The following is an 18,228-nucleotide window of genomic DNA, read 5'->3' as shown; positions in this document are numbered from 1 at the left end:
TGTTTGTTTGACTGAACGGCAGAATGCGAACTTTGTATGGTAGTCTTGTAGCTATATAGAATATTAAATGACTGGTTGCATGGAAAGTTAAGATAAGTAGTTGCATGGAAAGTTAAGATAAGTGGGTAAGATATTATCATTTTTCGTTGAGATCAAATTAAGGACATTAGTAAGAGCATGTTAGCGCATCAGACAATTTGGACTTAAATCTTATATTTGGTCTAAGTATGAGTATACGGTTATCTACTGCATCAAAGATTTAAAACTCGTATATAAGTCTCCCACGAAGTTGAGATCTAAATTTGGGTTTCAATATAAGATTTGAGTCTAACCTATGCCAATTAGGAAAAATGTTATAACAAAAATCTAAGTCCAACATCTTCAATGAACATAACCAAATTATAAAGAGTAATGCTATGGAAACTCAATTTGTAGACTAAATTTTGAAAACTAAAGAACATGGAAGTTGATGATTGGTTTATTACTTAGGCATTGATAAACATGCTCATTTCTATTGGTGACACATCATTTAGTTTGCAAATTGAGTCTCCCTAACATTACCCAATTATAAACATACTCATTTCTATTAGAGATGCTCTAAGGAGTAAGGATTTCTCCACAAGTCGAAGAAATATAAATATTATATATAGTGCCAATCTAACACGTCCTTAGTTTTTTTTTTTTTCTCTTCTTTTTTCATATTTAAATAATACTATGGCGTGAGTGCAACTTACTTGGAATGGATTTAATGCTATGTAGCATCCTGATTCAATAATATAAAATGTCATTTGTTAAAATTTTTATACATATCATTATATTATTGGAAAAAGATGCACAAGGCCGATAAACCCGCTTCCATTTAAGTCTTTCCTCTAATGAGTGGGTAGCAAAAATCACCTACAAAAATTGAACTGTGATCAATTTTTTTTTTTTTTTTTTTTTTATGCAGAATAAAAATACTAAGTATATGGAGCTAAGATCATTTTTACCCCTTTTTATTTCTTTTCTTCATTTTTTGATTAAAAAGAGATCAATGATCCTTATAGCAGCACTTTCACCCCTCTCAAATTCCTGAAGGGATAGTGGATTAAATCTATGAAGTCTAGACTTTTAGGTTTGACTTTCCTTGTCAACATTGTAATTGTACCACATGCTTAATCTAGCTTTAGGCTTTTCTCTGTTTATGGGCTATGTCTACTGGGAAGAAATGTTCAACGAAGTGGCGCATCTCTCTTCAAAATGTTTGTTCATGCATTTGCATTTCATGTCTATATTCCTGTTTCATTATGACTAGCTTAATTGTCTAGTCAAGCTTGCGCACAGATTTCCAGCAAGCTAGGCACACAAATTAACACTTGCCCACATAGACTGACTAACACCTTTTTGCTGGTTACGAGTTTTTTGCTGTGGATCTGCCTAGATTGTTTTTTAATGTGACACATGTTCCTTGTCCTTGCTAGCTGAAATGAAACATCCCTTTTGCATATATTCTTTAGCTAGATTTTCACTTCTTCCTTGGGGTTTTCATATCATATTCCTAGAGATAGAAAGAGAGAAAGAGAGAAAGAGAGAAAAAGGCATTAAGGCCTCACCTTCCTCTTTGTTCTTCATTTATGAAACCCTAATTGCAAAACCTTCTTTCATGCATTAAACACTCAATCATTGAATGATAGAGTTGCATTGTTTTGTGGTTTTGCATTAAATTTGTGGTCAAGTGTTTCTAGTTTCAAATCTTTAAAACTGATACATTTTTAGGATTCTCATCAAGTTCCTTCAATAGTTTGACTGGAGAAACTGACTGGACATTTGAATCCAAATTTGCATATGATTGACATATCATCATATGCATAGTTCGTGTGTTAGTCTCGTCGCCACAAGGTAAGAGTTCAGGAGGAGCTACTATCATGTGAAGACTGGAGACAATACATTTTCGGTGTCATAAGGTGAAGAGCTGAGGACTTTGTGAAGACTGAAGGAATCCATCTTGTGTGAGGCAAGGTTACACAAAGGTAAAGCTGCACTGCAGACTAGATCTAGGAATTGAGCTTTGTGGTACTTTGTAAGAACCTTGATTATACTAATGGATTGGACTCAGTGGAGAGTCCCTCGTTTTAGCCCAGAGGTGGATTTTTCCGGCTAAAAACATCTTGTTGACAAAGTTATTTATATTGTGTCACATATCTCACATACATATACAACTACATGTATCACTTGAATATTTAATTAGTATGTGCTCACAATTATGCTCACTTGACACATTAATTGGAACGAACTGAGGCCTTGCTAACAAGGATAGCTTTTGGTATTTGAAATTGGTTATTGAATCTTTGTTTATCGACTAACAAATCTATCTTAATTGACTAGCGGGCTTGACTAGTTAGTCCAGCAGATTATAATTTTTATATATAGGATATTCCTTTTGGTACCAATTTCAAAATCCCTTCCCTCTCCCCAAAACTCCTCCACCTCATCCCAATCCAATGGGCTCTGGGGGAGCCTAGTTGCTTACCTAGGCTAAAATCGACTAGCCTAGTCCCTTGGCCATGTTACGCAAGGCTGATATCAACTACAATTAAAATTAATTAAAAATAAAAATTATAAAAAATCATAAAACTTAATTAAAAATATTAAAAAAAATAATTTTTTCTATAAATACCTAACCATGTTCTTTCACCTTACACCACATTTCAATATTTTCATATATTTTCAAATACTTTCAACCAATATTTTATTATCATCCGAAATTAAAAATAAAATTATCTTTTATTATTTTATAAAAAAATTTAATAATATTTTAATATGAATTGCCTAGGTTATTCAGTTTACGGGTGAAGATGCACTTGGACAGTTACTGTTCATTAAAGACAGTTACCATTCATTGGGAGATTGAATTGCATATTGCCCGTGGGCTTTTTAGGGGTGAAAATGTTCTTATTTCGTTCAAATTTTGATATCATCTTTTCGTTTTCCCTTTTATGTAAGCAATATTGCGTAAGAGACTCAAAATGAAAACTTCGGATGCAATTTCATTATTTATTGGTAATGGGCGTTAAGCCATTCGCCCAGGACAGTCTTTTTGGCCAGTTAGATCCTCTTTCCTGTATATTAGAATAGTTTAAATTATCACCCTGTTAAAATAAAACCATACTAAGTATGACTTTTTTTGTCAGTCAAAAACTTAAATTCATCAAACATAAAAATAGGGTTACACAAGGCCAACACAAAGTACATTCGGAGAATCCAAACACACATAAAGCCCAACCCAATAACCAAAAAGACATAAAATAACAAAACTTTAGTTCCTATCATCCAAGCACAGAGAATTGCCGCCACCGCCATGAACTCCTTCCTTGCTAGTAGCCGCACTAGAGAAAATGATTGAGTGATCAATTCAATCAAGACACCGTATCACAAAAGTTACAAACCTGCAACCAAATTTTGTCACCAGGAACGCTGTTCCGAACTATAGCCACTGAATCAAAATCACCTTCACTAACCCCTACAATTATATACAAATACAGAAACAGATGGTTGAGTGGTAAGGCTAAAGGGGTATAAGAAATACCCCTACTTTGGTATAAGTCGAAGAGTACTTGGCCTCGAGGGAAATCTGGCATGCCGGTCCGGGTATGGGTAATGAAGGCCGAAAATGGACATGGCCTCCATCTTCGGCTCGTCGCTCGAGGATCTGAGCAAAAGTTGGGGTGAGGATGAATTATGAGGGTGGGCTGCTAAGGGAAAAGATAGAGGAGGCTGGAGGTTGGGGTTTGAAAAGGGGCAACAGGGAGCTAAGAAAGGTGGAAACCAAATGAACTTAAAGCAACAAAAGCCGACAATAAAAGCCAGAAAAGCGGAGAAGAACGCCGAGCCCACATGCCACCGACTCTCAAACCGGTAGAGACAATTGAGAGCGGAGCACGGGAGAAAACTACAAATAGAGAGGGTTTTTTTTTAGGGAGAAAGAGGGGGAAATTGAGGGGGGAAAGTAGATGGGAAGAAGGGAGATGGGTTGGCTCGCAGTATCTGGGAGGGAAAAAAAAAGGCAGAACATATGGAAGGGAAGGAGGATTAAATATGATTTTAAAAATTGAAATCATTTTTTTGTACCATGTAAATTTTTATCATTCACCAAAAAAAAAAAAGTTCAAACTCCCAAAAAGATTAGTGGAACATTACACCATCCAATTGGTTTTAGATTTGATGTTCACAACCAATTGATTTTAGATTGATATTCGCATCCAATTAGTTTTAAATTGAATGCTTTTTACCTACAGTTAAAAAAAATAAATAAAAAAAAAATAAAAAAATAAAAAAATAAAAACCCTGTTTGGCGTGCATTCATATTGATACATAAGCTTTTATAAGTTGGTGCAAGAGAAATTTTCTAAACTCATTCATTTTGGATAGTGGTGGATCAGTTTGGATCACTTTCACTTTCAAACTCATTGTTAACCCTATGATTGAGTTCAATCTGAGGTAAAACCTGTAAAGAAATCAAGCTAGCATTAGAAGCTTTATGCAGCTCAAACCTAAGACCGGCCTTTTTTCCGTTTCTTTAGAGATTTTTAGCGCAATTGTATGTATGGTATGACTAATTAGATGATCATTATCAATTTGAAAATTTAACTAAGTTAGATTCCGCTTGATAATAGTTTAATATCTGACCGTCGAGATGATGATTATATATATGTGTGTATGTGTCACTTGATTTGTGCATGGTCATAATAACCCAATAATTTGGAAGATAATGAAATAAAAAAAGTTTGGTGATGGGTCAAGTTAGGGTGGTGTACTCACATTCCAAATCTTGGGACAATATGCAAGCTAGACACACCTAATTGTATTTATATGGCATGGGTTCGGTTGGATTGTATATACCAAGACATGTGCCACATTTATCAGTGATTGTCCCACTTACAGCTCATGTTTTTGGTAGCAAAACAAATGGCACATATTAATATTTGATCAATTCTTAGTTCTTACCTACCAAAATGTTCCAAGTCATCAAAACTTAAAATTATGTGGAATGGCACATTTCAATTATCATAAAGGCATCATCTTAGTGTCCCCCGCCCCCGCCACCCAACACCCCCCACCCCCCCCCCCCCCCCCCCCCAAAAAAAAAAAATTCCTCTTTGTTGTTATGATAGAGTGGAAAAGTAGAAACAAAAAAGTGACTCAAATTTTCCTTGTGAGGCATATTTCAATCAATATTGATACGTTTGTGCATATATGCAGGGTTGAACATAGCACATTTCAATTATCATAAAGGCATCATCTTCGTGTTCCCCGCCCCCGCCATCCCCCCACAAAAAAAAATCCTCTTTGTTGTTATGATAGAGTGGAAAAGCAGAAACAAAAAAGTGACTCAAATTTTCTTTGTGAGGCATATTTCAATCAATATTGATACGTTTGTATATATAAGTAGGGTTGAACATAGTCTGGTTTGAAGTAATTTAGGGTTCGACCTGTAGTACCAAACCAATATGGTATTGATTGGTGTAATTTTGAACTCTAATTAGCAACATAACTGAACCAAACCAGTCCCAGTCCATTTAGCAACTGGTTTGGTTTGGTCACTTTTCTTTATAAGCACTAGTAATTTCAACAGATGCGCAGGAAGTTATTATAGAACAAGTAACAAAAAGAGAAAAACAAAACAAAACAAAAAAGAAGAAAATAGGACGCAGGGAAGCAAGTGTAAAATTACTATTTCACCTTTATTTATGGAAATTAATATTAAACTTATTTGATTAAAAAGGGATACAATGGTGATTTTACCCTCACAAAGAGGGTGTTCTTAGGGAATCGTCTATTATTAAGCAAATATTTCATGTTTTCTTATGTGAATGGAACAATAGTTGAGAAAACTTTTCACTGTCGAAGATGAATTGAATTGTTAAGGATATTTAGAGCATCTTCAAATGAGGTGTCAAATTTTAGGTAGAGATGTGGTTGTGCATATTTAACATAAAAAATCTCTCTAACCGAAATATTATTTACTGACTGAATTTAAAACTTTTGTGATTAGGAGTTAAATTTGACATCAACGTTAAATTTATTTTTAATTAACTTTAATTGTGGGTTCCTTATTCCACTAATATTTCAACTAATAAATTTTTTGTTTGAATAGTTTTTTTGATAAATACATGCATTTAAAGCCCTATATTAATAAGAAATAACATTTAACAATTCGGTTAGTTAAGTACAAAATTTGATATAAGATTTCAAATTGCCACATCTGTCACATCCCGGTCCAGGACGGATCACTTCCCGGACCCGCTCCACCACCGTAGCACGATATTGTCCGCTTTGGACTTACCATTCCCTCACGGTTTTGTTTTTGGGAACTCAAGAGCAACTTCCCAGTGGGTCACCCATCATGAGATTGCTCTAGCCTCCTTCTCGCTTAACTTTGGAGTTCCTACGGAACTCGAAGCCAGTGAGCTCCCAAAAGGCCTTGTGCTAGGTAGGGATGAGAATATACATTTAAGGATCACTCCCCTGGGCGATGTGGGATGTCACAATCCACCCCCCTTAGGGGCCCGACGTCTTCGTCGGCACATACGCGACCAGGGTTAGGCTCTGATACCAATTTGTCACATCCCGGCCCGGGGCGGATCACTTCCAGGGCCCGCTCCACCACCGTAGCACGATATTGTCCGCTTTGGGCTTACCATTCCCTCACGGTTTTGTTTTTGGGAACTCACGAGCAACTTCCCAGTGGGTCACCCATCATGAGATTGCTCTAGCCTCCTTCTCGCTTAACTTCGGAGTTCCTACGGAACTCGAAGCCAGTGAGCTCCCAAAAGGCCTCGTGCTAGGTAGGGATGAGAATATACATTTAAGGATCACTCCCCTGGACGATGTGGGATGTCACAACATCAGTCGTCAATTGTAATTTAACTGTTATATATGGTCTTCTGTTATGCGCTTTACCGGGTTAATAAATAATGCAAACCGAGTTAAAGCAAACTAATTGTGGTTTGATTGAAAATAGTGATTTATCTTGGATAGAGTTTTTTTTTTTTTTTTTTTTTTTTTTTTTTTACTTGCAGCATCTCGAGTACAACGTAGAACTGATTGGGTCAACACTTTTTTTACAACCAAACCATGCTAATTAATACCTAAAAAAAACCATGCTAATTACTTTGATTTGAACGGTTCAAACGTTGTTTATATTTTTTTATTTTTATTTTATCAACCTATGGTGTTTAACAAAGCTCTTCGAGGCATCTCATTCTGATAAGTGATAACGAGTTGACAAAACCACTATAAAAGATTAAAGGAGTATGAGTGTCATCTTCCACAAACTCCATGCATTCACCTTCACCTAACTATAAATCCAGCTTTACACTCAACACAAAAAATAAAGATATATCCACATCATAAGAAAGAAGTGAAAAAAGAAAGTATATAATTGAATATTAAGCATCGTTTGATGCAGATGATTGGATTGGATTAAATGAATGTTTTTATTTTAAAGATTTGTGGTAAGAAGAAACAAAAAATTTGTGGTATGGAGTAGGAGATGGAGTAGATAAAATCGCTCTCATTTACTGTTAAATACCTTAAATTTATTGAGTTGTCCACATCAAATCCTTTACCCAACATGGCCTAGATATTTTGTTAGACATTTTAGCCAAAATGGTATTGATATAACTCTTTAGTCCATGACATGTAAGATCCCACATCGCTCGGGTGTGAGGATCTTGTAAGTCTTATATGTATATTCGCATCTCTACCTAACACGAGGTATTTTGGGAGCTCACTGGTTTCGGAGTTCATCGGAACTCCGAAGTTAAGCGAGTTTTCGCGAGAGCAATCCTAGGATGGGTGATCCACTGGTAAGTTCTCGCGTGAGTTCCCAGAAACAAAACGTGAGGGCATGGTCGGGGCCCAAAGCGAACAATATCATGCTACAGTGGAGTCGAGTCCGGGATATGGTGGGGGCCCGGATCAGGATGTGACATGACAAATATGTTAAATAAAGACCAAAATTACAAAAATATCCTTAATTTAATCAACAATGAGTCAAAATGATTTGACAAAATTTGAGAGTATTTTTATTATTTTGATCTTATTTAATAGAGATTTTTCATGAAATGATCAAAATGATTAATAATGAACACACTCAATGATCATTTCTATCGATTTAAATTTCAGATATTAAAATAAGGAATTATATCAATCTCATAAACTATTTTAACTAACCCTTTATCTTATATGTTGTAGTGTTAATTATCATCTCACATAAGTACAACATTTTGCATCGAATAAAGTTGCGATGATACATGCATGAAAACAGTTGCCATATGTCTGCAGAAAATTTTGAAATAGTTCTTCTCCAATTAATCTTCTTTACGTGTGACTCTACTTGATTGAACCCCGCCATGATCGGGACTCAGGATAATGTGCTTTTGATTGGTGAAGGGTGAAGCGTCTTCTTCAATCAAAATCCATGTCTTCTAATCCAACAAAAGGACAGCAGGTCTCCTAAAGTCTTCATTTTGAGAACATGTAAAGTTCTTCATTATATGATTCCTCATATCAATTTTTCGGTAGATTAAGTTATTAAGTTAAATACGGAAAGAAAATATTAATTGATGAAATAGAAAATAATAAAAAAGGAAAAATTAGAATTCCCATCACCTTTTTAGTACTTTTTAGATTAAACATTGGTTCTAATACAAAATTTGATTATGACGTCTAAACAATAGCCATGTCAACATTTTTATATTTATTTAGATTACAAGTCATTATTGTGTTTTTTTAATTTAATATATTAATTATTAAATTTCATATATATCTTTTATGTAGATATATTTATGTATGTGCCTATTCTTTAGGAAGCCGGTTCTCCCACGTTTTTATAATTCAATGCCATCTATGAAAGTCTCTTACACGTGAAACAACACCTGCCATTGGATGTGCTGCCTCATTACATTCGTGAGGAGCAAAACGAAAATCTGTTGACCTCAGTTGTGTTAAACATTTGATATCACATACCAAGCCTTCAATCAAAAACTCACATTCTTTTCTTCTCTTTCTTTTTTTTTTTTTTTTTTTCAAAAATAAAGCCTCCGAACAGAGAACCACATTTCTTAGTTGGCCTACTATATATATCGATACTAGCCCAATGGCGTCGTCCATTTCCATCTTTTAGTCTAATTTCTTTGTATAATCTCGTTTTGATAGGAGATAATGACCCGTGAGTATAACTTTGCACCTATGCAATTAACTTTACGTACCAAACGCCTTGAATGATCTAATTTAACATTATATTATGAACCAAAACATTAAGTAACGTACCAAACTCCTAGTACATTACAAACACATTGTATAACGTTTTTTTTTTTTCAAACAAATACGTTTCAAAAAAAAAAAAAAAAAACTTTACATACCAAATGCTTGGAATGATCTAATTTAATATTATATCATGAACCAAAAGATCATTATGAGTCAGTGTAACATTAAGTAATGTACCAAACTCCTGTTACATTACAAACACACTGTACAACGCTTTTCCAGACAAATACGTTTCAAAAATTACTGAAACTTTTACGTACCAAATGCCTGGAATGATCTAATTTAATATTATATCATGTACCAAACGATCATTATGAGTCAGTGTAACATTAAGTAACATACCAAACTCTTGGTAAATTACAAACACACACTATATAACATTTTTCCAGACAGATAAGTTTAAAAAATAAAAAAACTTTACGTACCAAACGCCTTGAATGATTTAATTTAACATTCTATCATGAACCAAATGATCAATATGAGTCAGTGTAACATTAAGTAACGTACCAAACTCCTGGTACATTACACACAATGTATAACGTTTTTCCAGACAAATACGTTTCAAAAATAAAAACTTTATGTACCAAATGATCAATATGAGTCAGCATAACATTAAATGACATATCAAACTCTTGGTACATTACAAAGTTGCATTCCAATAATGTACCAAATTAAAAATGTTAACTAGTACATTACAAAGTTGTAGTCCAATATGAGTCAGCATAACATTAATAATGTACTAATCATAGCCTTGCTCAGGACCCTCAACTTCTTATACTAGCTACGTACGTTGCGGTGTAACTCCTAGCAAGTTGGATGGATCTGAGATCCAACCGAAGCTCCATATAGGATTCTTAATTCGATTAATACTAAAACCCTAATTAACAATTTGGCTAATACACAACATGCATCGACCCTAATGTGTGAATCATGTTTTTTTAACTCGATAACAGCTTCAGTTATACCTAGATTAATCAAGTTTTCATCTTTTATTTGTTTTCGTTTAATCAAAACCCTCGACTTTGAAAGACAATCAAAATCAATGCACCCAACTGATGATTGAATAAAAATCAGTAACTGGAACCTGAATACCAACGTCGACCTTGGTACGAAAAGAAGGCTTCTGAAACTTATGGTATGTTCATAGGAAGGAAGTGCCGCTGGAAAATAAAATTCACTAGAAAAATAACATTATAAATATCCTTAAATTCAAATCCTTCTGATATTCAACAAGTATTCTACTCAAATTAAAACTATGAGACATAGTTAGCAAGAATCTAGGAAACTTGCGTGCATATTGGGGTGAAGAAACTGGATACAGTAAAGAGATATGTTAAAGGCTATGGCAAAATATGTAATTTAGGTACATTACAATGGGTTAATTAAAATACACATGACACCAAAATTGTCGGAGAATGTTTAATCAAATTGTTAAATTGAACAGATGTTTAATCTAAGAAGCCTAAAAATGAGGGGTCTATATCAAAACGTCCCAATAAAAAATTAAGAAGAGAGAAGAAGGTTTCACGTCATGTCAATTCTCTTTCATCTGCAAAACCTAGTCTCCTCATCGAATATCTAAATTCAACAAATCCAAATAAAACCGTATTAACTTTACACATACAATTTTATTCAAATCTTTTGTCAATAATATTCAAACCTAGTTAGTTACAAATCACTAAAATTGAGATTGTGTTGTTTTGAAAATTGGAAACCTTTCTTCTTGTATGCATGAACCCTTTTTTATATGAAATTTTCCGACAGTGGTGAAAATTTTGAAACAAATCCTTTCCCCCTTTCATAAGCAAAAAACAAAAACCAAAAATCTCAGGGGGGTAGAAGGGGAGTGAACGATCGCAAGAGAGACGGAGAGAGGAAGGAGATGTGGAGAAGAGAGATGGTAGGTGAAGAAGACAGACGGTTTTACGTTTTTCATTTAATCACTTAGTAGAATTATTGTGTTTCGTGTAACAAGAATGATTTAAGTTTATAACTTAACCTACCATAAGATTTATCTGAAGCTCGTATGAAAAAGGACCTCACATGTCCTCTAAATAAAGACTTTAGGAGAGTAGTTTTGTCCAATAAAATATCACAATTATTTCAACAAGTGGCACAGTGTTAGGCAACACCGGTGAAACTTAGTTTCTTCCAAACGTTGTGCAAATATAATAGTTAGGGCTTTGTATTGAAAAAAAAATAAAGAACAAATAAATATTGTTAAGGGTTCAGTGGTGTGGTTTATTATTTTGTTATCGATTAAAAAAAAGAAGAAAAAAGCCGAGCTGTGACATCCCACATCGCCCAGGGGAGTGATCCTTAAATGTATATTCCCATCCCTACCTAGCACGAGGCCTTTTGGGAGCTCACTGGCTTCGGGTTCCGTAGGAACTCCAAAGTTAAGCGAGAAGGGGGCTAGAGCAATCCCATGATGGGTGACCCACTGGGAAGTTGCTCGTGAGTTCCCAAAAAAAAAACCGTGAGGGAATGGTAAGCCCAAAGCGGACAATATCGTGCTACGGTAGTGGAGCGGGCCCAGGAAGTGATCCGCCCCGGGCCGGGGTGTGACAATTTGGTATCAGAGCCAATCCCTGGCCGGAAATGTGCCGACGAGGACGTCGGGCCCCTAAAGGGGGTGGATTGTGACATCCCACATCGCCTAGGGGAGTGATCCTTAAATGTATATTCCCATCCCTAGCTAGCACGAGGCCTTTTGGGAGCTCACTGGCTTCGGGTTCCGTAGGAACTCCGAAGTTAAGCGAGAAGGGGGCTAGAGTAATCCCATGATGGGTGACCCACTGGGAAGTTGCTTGTGAGTTCCCAAAAACAAAATCGTGAGGGAATGGTAAGCCCAAAGCGGACAATATCGTGCTACGGTGGTGGAGCGGGCCCGGGAAGTGATCCGCCCCGGGCCAGGATGTGACACAAGCTATTTTTATGATTTTACGATTTTATGTGACAACCCGTCCTTAATTTTACGATTTTATTAATTTTGAATGAGGGAATTGACGAAAACATCCTTAGAGACGAGAATATTGACTTTCGTTAATCGTCATTTCGTGACGCATATAGGTTATTATTTTATCGTATCTCGAAATATGCAACGGTACAAGCGTGTAGGTCCAAACGGAATTGAAATCGGAGTTATGATGAAGATTTTATGGAGCTACGCATCCAAGAAATACTTTTGTAAAAAAGTACTATTTTATATTTTATATATTTTTCGAATTATTATATTGTTATTTTAATATTTTTTGTTTGAATATTTTAAATATTATATTAATTTATATTTAGCTTGTGGGACCCACAATCACACCAAGTCACCACTCCCTCTCTTCCGCGTGGCTTCTCCTCCTAATTCTTTTAGACACTTTCTCTTCCCTCTATCTTCTTCCTCAGCTATCTTTTCCTCTTCAAACATTAGTGCCTAGACCATCACCAGCACACTCCCACTCCGGCGAGCACTGCCACCATAACCCCAACTATCACCTCGTTTCACATCTCTTTCCCCGAGCCCAGAGATTCAAACTAAACCCTCGGGCTTGCACGTAAACCAGGGAAACTGAGGATAGAGAACTCCGACGAGTTCTCAGATTTTCCGACCAAGGTAAGACTCGAAATACCTTCGATCTCTTCCTCTTGTACGTGTTGAGTTGATCTTTTGAGTTGTGCACATGTTTTGGTGACGATCTGGTGCAGAAACCAACTCTAGGAAACTTTTCCCGTTTTCCGGTGGAGACCTAACAGTTTTCAAGCCATTTTCCAGCCAACTCTGGCCACGACCGAGGAAACCAAGTTTATAATTCAAACCCTTGTTCTTTGATCTTCATTTTGGTATATTACTTGGATAGGTTTGGTGAAGTTTTCAGTTAGTCGGAACCGAGATTTACTCTGGCCATTTCATTCCCAGATTCCGACAGTTGCAGTGACAATTGGCCGGAGAAGAAGAAGAAGAAAAAAAAAAGGCTTTAGGCCCAAAGCCTAGTCCAAGTCCTTGGCCCAAACCTTTGGACTGATGTTTTAGGCCAACCAAGTTTCAAAATGGGCTCAGAATATTCTGGGAATATTTTTTGGAATATTCCTTAGGTTGACTTTTTCGGAATTTTCTCGGAAACCTTTCTAGGCTAATTTGACGCCCCGAGTTCGTTTTTGACATCCATTTAGTGAAATCCCAAAGTTTTGACGTAGTTGATCATCGAGGCATCTTTATTGACTTTTTAGGGTTGACCGTTGACTTTTTACAAAATTTGCTGAGGACCTTCCTTAGCGTATTTCGATGCCCTGATTCAAAATCGGCACTCCATTTTCCCAAATTTAATTTTCGTAGTGGAGTTTTACTAACGGGTCCCAATATTATGCTTAGGTGCGATTACTATTGTAGGCCCCAGCTTCTCACGTTCGAACGACTACTATTTCGCAAGTATCTGTGAATGGGTCTTTTCTTTTATATAGTATATATATATATATAATTGTTAGTTTCCATTTATACATTTCATAAAGAGTTTTCTACAATACGCCTAGATTAGCTTGATGTTTATAAGTTTTAGCACATTGATAGAAATTATGACGTTATGATGCATCGTACAGGATGCACATGTATGCGTATTATTATTATTGATGGCTTAATTATACTTGTGGACATGAATAATATTATGTTGACTGGAATTATCAAATCATTGTGGCATGATTATATTTATATTATCTGCTTATCGTTGCTGCACCAGTGTTGGTACTCACCCAGATCAGGGCCAGTTTTTCACGTGTATATGCACATCGCACCGTATACTCACTTTGGATCCACTGTAGGTGCCAGTCCTGTCCTAGATTGCTATAGGCAATTAGGACTTGTATGCGTTGCACATAACGCCAATCTTCCCATGATTGTAGTACTAAAGTGTATATCATTGTTACACCCAGTCTTGTTCATGTCAGAATACCTCTGCATTAACTCATGTGTTAGCATATGTCGATGAGCACTCGATATGAGATGTTTACTTATACGAGATTATGTTGATTACGAAGTCATGTGTTTACTTATGAAATATTGAGTTGTATTGAATTCTTGAGATATTTCAGGCGACGGTAAGTATTTTCACACTATACGTAGTATGTATATTTTGAAAACTATACTTGTTTTACGGAGAGGGGTTATAATGTTTTCAAAAAGGTTTTTATAAAACTTTATTTTTAGGCCCACTCACCCTTGTTTTTCGCCCTTCCAGGTTTTAGCAACTGAACTTTCGTATCGACAAGGATTCTTGGCAAATATGGTATTGGAGACTACCTTCAATGGTATAATTCTCAATCCACTCTGCTATACTTTATTTATGCTCTGACATCACGTGTGAAATTTGTTCATTCCCGCTCACCAACGCACTCTTGTGTTTAGGCACTTTTAGGTTTAAATTTAGTCTCATTTTTCATATCACTACACTTTATGGCTTCATCACCCTCTTTGTATCAGGGTATGTTGTAATTGTTTTTTATTTAAATTCTAATTCATGGAAGTTTTCATCTACTAGAGAGCAAATAAAATATTGTAAAAGGGTTTAGTGGTTTAGTTATTGGATTAGGTAATGTTAGGGAAACTTAGATATAATTCTTTAAATTAAATGGTATGGAAGTTAATGATTGGATATTACTTAAGCGTTGATTAAAGTACTCATTTCTATTGGTCACACTTTATTTAGTTTGCTAATTTTTCTTGCAAATTTAGTCTATGTAGCATTACTTATTGGATTGGATACTTCTACATTTGGATATTTTTCCAATTGAACATTTAATTTGTTAGTTTAGTTTGACATAGTAGTTTAAGAGTCTAAATTTTAAGGGTCATTAATTGTTTGAACAGTCGGATCTGTGGCACTACTTTTTGACATATGTTTTTGTGGGCCTTTTTTGGTAATGTAGTTCAACGATCTGAATCGTCTATTTTTTATATCTTCCCTCAAAGATCATGTCTTCCAAAATCACCCAGATTTGAAACCATATGACCATTGAATTAAGTGTTTAGGGTTTCTTTGCAGTACTGTACTCATTCATTTTTCTTCACTAAAAATGAATTTCTTAATGGTTTTGGTTTGTCTATTTTTTGCAATGATGATCTATAAATGATGTTTTAAAAAATAAACGGTTTGGATTGTTAAAATACATTATGGAGTGGGCCTTATAAAAATTTGTGTAAAAAATAGTGTAAAAAAAGTGGTGTCACGAATCCACCATCTTATTTGAAATGATCAAATATTTCAGCAGTATATCGACAACATCTCACCAGCATTTAATTTTACCTTAAAATTTGTAATTTAATCGTTTCAGCCAGTTTTTTAAAATTTTGTAAATCAAACAACCATATAAAACCGCAAAAGCATCAAACATAATTCACAATATGTACATTTTTTTTATTCAAGCCTTGAATTTTTCCTTTTTTTCTTTTTCTTTCCTGGAATTGACAAGTACCATCTTAGATGCTCAACCAGAAAGCAAGAACACAGCTCACAAAAGGAAAGCATAAGCAGGGAAGCAAATAAGAGGAGAAGAAACCACAAATCACATGAACAAAGCTAATGAATTACGCATAGTCCTCAGATTGTGGGACTGGGGCATAGGACGCAATGAAAATGTCACCATAGACTAGCCCGGCAAGCCCACCACCAATAAGTGGCCCGACCCAGTAGATCCAAATATCTGTATAGCTGCCGCTGGCCACTGCTGGGCCGAACGATCGGGCCGGATTCATTGAGCCCCCGCTGAAGGGGCCAGCAGCGAGAATGTTAGCGCCAACAATGAAGCCGATCGCTATGGGCGCTATGGTTCCCAGTGAACCCTTCTTGGGGTCTGCAGCTGTAGCATAGACCGTGTAGACGAGACCAAAGGTTATGATGATCTCAAACACCACACCTTCAATAGCACCTACTCCTGCACCGAGTGCATGGGTTGGAACATCCTGCCAAATACAAAGACATATAAGAACAACGTTCTATCAGACTGTCTAACATATTATGTTGTTAAGATGTCGACTGGAATGATCGATCATTTGAATTCTTAACAATATGTAATTCAGATTAATAATCATTTTCCTTGTATCTAACGTGTCAAACGAGTATGAAATTTGTTGAAGGAAATATTATATAATACCAATTGAGTAACAAACTTGACGAGAAAGCTAGCAACGATGGAGCCCAAGAGTTGGGCAATCCAATAGAAAATGCCAGTGAGGATGGTGATGTTGCCTCCGATGGCCAATCCAAATGTAACAGCTGGATTCAAATGGCCACCTGAGATGTTTGCAGCGATGGAAACCCCCACAAACAGCGCAAATGCATGGGCCACGGCAATCGCTACTAGCCCCGCAGGATCCAAGGATGCATCTGTGAGCTTACCTGCATACACATAAAAAAATAATTTAATTGGCTTGAAATTAAACACTTTAATTATGAAATAGTTAATCAAGTAATTACACTACTAAGTTGTAACAAACTTTTGATCATATTAGTTTCAGCATATCTGAAACTACATGATTTTTTATATGAATCATTAATCTGATTAATTTTGTCTAACGGTTTAAATTCACGGTTGTAAATTTACAACATACACAGTTGTTCAACTATATTTGCTTTTAACATAGGTTAACCTTTATAACCATAGCCCGTGCCATCTTTTTAGACAAGTAATCTCTCGTGCAAGTAAATTTATTAAAAAAAGCTTCATCAGTGCAGTCTTGCGGTGTGCTATTATAAGAGAGTGTGTGCACATAAACGCTCGAAAAACTTTATCGATGCTCTTTTAACATTTCAACACACAAAAGATCATGAACGCATGATTGTGAGAGTTGTTGACACACGTTTTAGCAAGTCTACCACGTATGATGATTGATGTTAAAAATTATGATATATAGTAATTATGACGAGTGCAAATTAATAATTAAGCACAGTTAATTACCGTAAGCAACTGCGGATCCAACACCAGCAAACACAAAAACAAGGGTGGCAATGAACTCAGCTATGTAAGACTTGAGGGAGCAAACACTAAAAGAGTCACCAAAGCTACCAAAAGCTAGCTTCACCATTTTTGGTCACTAGAAAAACCAGGAAGAGAAGCAAAGAGTGTAATTTAGAAACTTAAACCAGCTGCAGCTGCTAATTCAGTTTAATTAGTGGCTTAATTGCACATTCTTTCAGCATGATCAACTATATATAGTGGTTAGTGACCGTCGATAGTAGTAGTTTATGCAACTCTGCCGGCGCCAACCGTGTGGGACCCGAATGAGTCGCTGGCATTGTCCGATTGGGTCCAAATGAGTCGCTGGCATTGTCCGATTGGGTCCAAATGAGTCGCTGGCATCGTTCGATTGGATGCCGACCAACCGCCAGATAATTGTTTTTTAGGAATAGAGTTTATGTCATATAATAGGGGCATTATGAAGATAAGACAACTACATTAATTACTAGTTTTAATTAATTAGTGAACCGACATTGTATATTATAACTCTTTTGAGGAGATAAGCATGTTTATTCCGATGGAATATACAAGAATTTCATGAGCACCACGACATAGTATATTTTGATTTAATTTTGGATGTGCAATGTCATTTTCCTAGGAACTTTTAGATTTAATATGTTGTAGGTTATGATGATTGAATATATAACAATGTTGTTAATCAAAACTCTCTTCAATGCACCGAAAAATATGTCATATTTGATTTTAAATTTGCTCACTCTTTCTAATGCTTCGTAAAAATTGAGGTTATGAGTTCATTAGGAAGTGCTTCTTAAATAGCTAAAAGCAGCTTTAGTGAAAATATTTTTGGAACCTATTCTTAATAAAAATGTAAGTGAATTTTGGAAAAACAATTAAAGTGATTCCTACAAAAAGCAGATGACTGGTGCTTCTAGCAGAAAACACTTTTGAGTGATTTTAGAA

General features: G+C 35.8%; 1 protein-coding gene across 1 annotated transcript; it reads right to left on the bottom strand.

The window, feature by feature from the left end:
- Positions 1-15,683: 15,683 nt before the first annotated feature.
- LOC137711682 (putative aquaporin TIP-type) lies at positions 15,684-17,475 on the bottom strand. The gene is made up of 3 exons (XM_068450943.2): positions 17,248-17,475; positions 16,444-16,688; positions 15,684-16,252 (listed from the first exon to the last, which is right to left on the bottom strand). The coding sequence occupies exons 1-3, from the start codon at positions 17,372-17,374 to the stop codon at positions 15,878-15,880; spliced, it is 747 nt and encodes a 248-aa protein (XP_068307044.2). The 5' UTR covers positions 17,375-17,475; the 3' UTR covers positions 15,684-15,877.
- Positions 17,476-18,228: the final 753 nt, after the last annotated feature.

The sequence above is a fragment of the Pyrus communis genome, chromosome 6 (assembly GCF_041283825.1).
Source record: "Pyrus communis isolate YQ-2024b chromosome 6, ASM4128382v1, whole genome shotgun sequence".
NCBI classification, from domain to species: Eukaryota; Viridiplantae; Streptophyta; class Magnoliopsida; order Rosales; family Rosaceae; genus Pyrus; species Pyrus communis.
The sequence above is the reverse complement of the archived record's forward strand: the minus strand, read 5'-3'. Positions and strand labels throughout refer to the sequence as shown.

Coding starts and splice junctions, on each gene's coding strand:
- LOC137711682 (XM_068450943.2), bottom strand. CDS start 17,374: ATGGTGAAGCTAGCTTTTGGTAGCTTTGGTGACTCTTTTAGTGTTTGC. Junction 16,689..17,247: donor TGGATCCGCAGTTGCTTACG/GTAATTAACTGT, acceptor ATGTGTATGCAG/GTAAGCTCACAGATGCATCC. Junction 16,253..16,443: donor TCAAGTTTGTTACTCAATTG/GTATTATATAAT, acceptor TGTATTTGGCAG/GATGTTCCAACCCATGCACT.